A 5488-nucleotide genomic window follows, 5' to 3' on the forward strand; every position below is an offset into this window, starting at 1 on the left:
CTGTGGCAGGTAGGACACTTACTGTGACAGGTAGGACACTTACTGTGACAGGTAGGACACTTACTGTGACAGGTAGGACACTGTGACAGGTAGGACACTTACTGTGACAGGTAGGACACTTACTGTGGCAGGTAGGACATCGCTTTCCGTTGTAAGAAAACCTTGTTAGGGTCATGTCAAAATCTGAGATCACCTGAATGAAACAAGAAAATGAACTTGGACTATGATGACTTGTTGTGTGAGAAGTACTGCGTTTATGATTTTCGAGGAAGACACCTGCAAGGTGTTCGTGCCAGCCTCCAAGATGGACTGGAGGATCTCTTGTACCCTCTGGGGATCCTTCATACACACGGACGGGTTGGACAGTTCCGGAATCTGTAAAATAAATGAAATAAATAAAACGGAAGTTTTGTACCCAGCAAACCAGACTGATAAATGTAACAGTGTCCTTTAGCAAGCCATCTAATCCTTTACAACATACCGTTGTTTAGCGGAAACATTTCAAATGTCTAGTTTTAGCATTTCTATTCGCATTTTCGTTACTTCCGGAATTGTCAGTTAGCGTTAGCTTAAAAACATTTTAGCATGCTACCGGTAAACTAGCTTATTGCTTTATGGTTAATCTTTAGGTGTTTGAAATTCATCTAAAAGTCACCAGGAAAGTGTTACCATTTTTTCTGACAAAGTAGTGCTGGACTGTTGCGGAGTTCTTGGCGACAACTGTTTCACGAGTTGCCGGTTCTTTTTACAGCGCATCCGTGTCGGCAACGCAACGCCAGTGCCACGTTCAAAGCTCACGGAAGCGTCGGAATTTTTTCAGCAGTTGCAGTTTACTGATTCAAAATAAGTTGGGTTAGAGATGGTTGTTAAATATAATCAGGTAATTTAAAAATCTAAATGTCAATTGTTAACTAAATGAATAAATAAAATTAAAAAACGAGATAGATAAATGTTTGAGTTACCTGCTTTAAATTATTTACGAGCATATGACTGATACCCGAAGGCAGCGTTGGCTTTACGTCACTTGAGGTGCGACGGTGTGGACTTTCCCCCCAAAAGTGTAAAGCATCGATTTTAGGTTCCTGTTGATGTTTAGGTTCCTGCAAGATAGTAAAACTTTTATTTAACCAATAAATAGAACTCTTGGTATATGTACTTCAAACGTATCTAGGGCAAGAAAGAGCATCTTTAAACAGTAATTACAAACACTAACAATTTATAAAATTACGTAATAATGCAGTCATATCAGCAGTTAAGATGAACAATACAAGATATTTCAAAACAGTTGCACCTACCTACCTTTACATGATTATCTAGAATATTTAGTCCTGGTTTAAATTCATTTAGTGAGACAAGCTCATTAAGATCCAGACGGTTTTAAAGTTGACTACAGGCGTAACAGCAATATATTCTGAGTAAATTTTTTTAATCACTGATCTTTTACTGTCAAAACATGTGGTTGTAACTTGTTAATGGAACTAAGTGATGCATTTAATAGCAGTGATGTGTGTAAGATACATAGGTGTCCAATAAAGTAATAATATACAAGTGTGCTTCTCTTTTACAAAACATCTTTAATTGCAAGTGCTGACTTTATTATTTCTTACATCCAATATTAAGGACACAACGTCAGAACATCACATGCAAAGCAAATACATAGCTTATTTCAATTAATATTTGCATTTCTATTTATGTTGGTCATAAAGTGGAAATGAATATCATTTCTGTAACCTTAAGAAGCCCTGCAAAGACCGTTAGAATTTTTGAATGTCAGCCACAACACATTCATAACAATCCCGATCAGATTTGCTCAATTTTTTTACATTTTCATTCCATCTCTTAAATCTCTTTGGTGGACAAGAGGAGACAACAAACCGAGATCACATCACCCATCAGGAAGTGAAGTACAACAAAACAGGGTTTTACGAGACGTTTACGCTTGAAGCGATTTGGCCCATTCTGATAACATCGTGTTTGTTCAAAGTTCAAAACTTATTAGCTGAAAGTTGATTTAAAAAAAAAATCCTGCATACAATCACTTTGTCTGATATGAAGCAAACCCAAAGTGCAGTGGCAAAACATTGCCTCTTTAAGACTTTATAAACAATTATAGATGTTAAAAAGTGCAGCTCCAATTCAACTTCTACCACCTTCCAGAACAACAACTGAACCCTGTGCAAACACAATTCATAAACACCCCCCACATTCAGACATGTACATTTTCTACATTTCACCTCAAATGAACAGGAATGCATCGATACCCAACCTTCAAAAGTGCAAGAGAGAGGAATGATTGAGCCATTGCTGCTGATTTGGTACTTAATGCACAATATAATCTTTTAACGTGACAAATGGAGAAATAATTTCATTAAATCTTGTCACGTCTTTAAACTCTTCAGAAACCTAAAAAAAAAGAAGAAGAGCAAAAATGACCAAAAACCCACTACAGCTGTTCAGAAGGAGCAGACCGGTCCACAACAGGTTAATAAAATGTCTAGACTTCCTGCAATATTATAAACACGTAACTCACATTAGATGTAGAAGCTGTAAAGCAACACGCGGCGGCTAACGGCACGATTAGAAGTGACGTCAATTAAGACTTTTAAACCAGTTACACTTCCATAAGGGGATTGTCGGTTACAATGGAATGATGAGACTTTAAGAATGTCGGAAACTGACGTCACGTATTCTTTACCAGAACAAAGAACGGAATGTAAAATATCAATATAAATGTATACATATACAGATTTATACTATTTATGTACAAATAGATAACCGGCATCTGAATTAACATCAATGACTAAAGTAGATTTAGTTTTGGCTGCTGTATAAGACTCTTATTCACATATTCCTTGTCACAGACTAATACCTGGTCAGTACGCACCCGCCCACGTTTCATGGCTTTTCACGAATGAGTAAATAACACAACACAGGCTGGGAGCTGACGTCACAGTTCCGATGAATAAACGAATACAAAAGCAACGCGAGCCCCACAGCAGCGTTATGAACGGACGGCTGCGGCGGTTTGCTGTGAATCCTGGAGCTGCGTGGATCCAGGATCAAGTGCACGCCGGCCCGTTCAGCACTCGATCTGCGACTGGAGCTGTCGACGCAAGGTGAGGGTGCGCCTGTGGAGCTGCTGCATCTGCTGCATGCGATCTCGCTGGCGAGCTAGGTTCTGGGGCATGGGATACCGCTGGCAGCCGTACAGGAAACGGTACGGGATGCGCACGTGGCAGGCCGTCGCTCGACAGCGCGGCTGAGGCATGGGCGGCAGCAGCATCCAGCGCTTGCGCTCAGCACAGTAGCGATAGGCCTCCTTGCGGTACTGCTTGTCCACGTCGTCGCTGTTCTTCCAGCCTCCGATGATGAAGACGTCCTCGTCGAAGTGGCAGATGGCGGCGCCCTCGATGCTGGTTACCTCTGGAGGCAGGCTCTCCAGGATCTCATCAGAGATACGCACACTGATCTTCTGCCTGGCCACTTCATCCCTCACCGTGTAATTCTTGGGGCAGCAAGAAGCCGTGTGGTAGAAATTCGTTGAAGCCACCGCCATTTGGAAGATGCAGTAGTTGTCAATAAGTGGCAGGGAGTCAACATCCTGCCACTGGCGGCTCTCCGTGTCGTAACGCGTGGTCACCGTCTTCAGTCCATCGTCGTTGTCTGTATCCACAGGTGTGCGTGCTGTGACATACACATATCGATCCTCCACGCTCACCGCCTTCACGTCCCGCAGGATCTTGGGAGCAGACTCCAGATTGTGCCACTTGTCCTGCTCGGGCTCGTACACGCTGACGTCTTTGAAACCTGGACTGAAGTTGCCATGGCCGCCGATGCTGTACAGGATATCCTTGATGCAAGTTAAGCCGAAAGAGTGCTTGCGTGTCGTCAAGTTGCTGACCTGCTCCCACGTGTTGAAATTAGGGTTGTAGCGTTCCACGGTCTTAGCGAAGCCCGGTTCCATAGAGCCCGCTACGTAGACGTGGGACTCTGTGGTGGCGATGGCGTGGCCGTCCAGGTGGTTGTGGATGTGAGGCAAGTTGACCCAACGGTCCTCGTAAATGAAGTAGCCGACACACTCGCTCAGGTAGTCGCCTCCCTCAGATACTCCTCCCACCACCATGATCACGTCCATATTCTGTCCGAAGCGAGGCTGAAAGGAGGCCATGTGTGAAGACCAGAACTCCATATCTGCTGACTTGAGGTTTTCAAAGCGAATAGCGTGACCCTCCACGGCCTCCGACACCAGCCGGAGGCAGGACTCGTTGGACGATACCAGCCGCTCGTTCTTTACCACTCTGGTCAGGTAGGTGGGCTTTATCTGGGGCAGCCTGAGGAGACGGAAGAGCTCCTCAAAGTAGCGGCTCCGGTCCTCTAGGTTCTTCTGCACCCACTTCACCACAGCCTCAAACAGCACCTCCTCTGAATCCACGGTGATCTCTGCGTCCGACAGCCAATCACGGACCAGGTGAAAGGGGAGCGTGTAGAACTCCTCGTCCTGGATGACCTTGTGGAAGTTGCGTCGGATCATGTCTGCAGCTCGTAGAGCCAGCTGGTCCAAGGTGTACATGTGAGCCAGGCTGTGGACTGCTACGCAGTTAGTCAGGCTCAACTTCTTCTTCAGGAATTCACCACAGAAATCTTTGAGCTGCAGAAGCAGGAACCTACAATAAAATACACAAACAATAGGAAGTAAATCAAAGAAAACGAGTACTTCGTGTTAACCAGCTAAACAAGGGTTGTAATTTAGAAATAACTTGAAACTGTCAATTATTATCTTTATTGATAACTAATGAAAATCAGATATTAATTTTGAATTGTGGATCAACTGAATAAATTATAAAACAAACATCACAGGTGTCTTTCAATCAGTGAGTCTGCTGTTTAAAGGGGAAGTAGTCACGATGCTGTTTGGTCTCACGGTGTGTAACACGCTGAACACGGACCACAGAAAGCCGAGGAGAGAATCGTCTCAGGAGCTTAGAAATAAAATGATTGACAAGCACGTTAAAGGTCAAGACCACATCCAAACAGTTTGATGTTCCCGTGACTACAGCTGCAGATTATTCAGAAGTTTAAGGTCCACAGGAGGACAGTGGACAACCTTCATGGACAAGTCCACAAGAGAAAAAATGGGCAAACCATAGAGACAGGTAAACCAGTGGTAACCAAAGAGCCCAGAACAACTTCCAGAGAGAGATGAACCCCAAGGTTCATCAGTTTGGACCATCAGTCAAAGTGGACTTAATAAAAGACGACCAATGAGGACACCAGATCATTAAAAAGCCAGACTGAAATTTTCATATTGACAAACCAAAAAACTTCTGGGAGAACGTCCTTAGAACAGACGAGACTAAACTGGAGCTTTTTGGCAACAAGTCCCATCAGTTTTTTTGTTTACGAACCCAAAAATTAAATCTACCAACAACAACAACAACAACAACAACAACAACAACAACAACAACAACAACAACAACAACAACAACAA

General features: G+C 43.5%; 2 protein-coding genes across 2 annotated transcripts in view; both read right to left on the reverse strand.

The window, feature by feature from the left end:
* Positions 1-375, reverse strand: part of LOC119421381 (cytosolic 5'-nucleotidase 3) — a gene marked incomplete at its 5' end in the record, with an annotated part of 4918 nt that extends 4543 nt beyond the window's left edge. The window contains 2 exon segments of the mRNA XM_037688748.1: positions 124-193; positions 277-375. Of these exon segments, the coding sequence (XP_037544676.1) occupies positions 124-193; positions 277-375 (169 nt within the window).
* Positions 376-2457: 2082 nt separating this feature from the next.
* Positions 2458-5488, reverse strand: part of LOC119421902 (kelch-like protein 11) — a 4820-nt gene continuing 1789 nt past the window's right edge. The window contains 1 exon segment of the mRNA XM_037689266.1: positions 2458-4664. Within this exon segment, the coding sequence (XP_037545194.1) occupies positions 3080-4664 (1585 nt within the window). The 3' untranslated portion in view covers positions 2458-3079.

Source organism: Nematolebias whitei, chromosome 15, assembly GCF_014905685.2.
Source record: "Nematolebias whitei isolate Nwh7 chromosome 15, NemWhi1, whole genome shotgun sequence".
Taxonomy (NCBI): domain Eukaryota; kingdom Metazoa; phylum Chordata; class Actinopteri; order Cyprinodontiformes; family Rivulidae; genus Nematolebias; species Nematolebias whitei.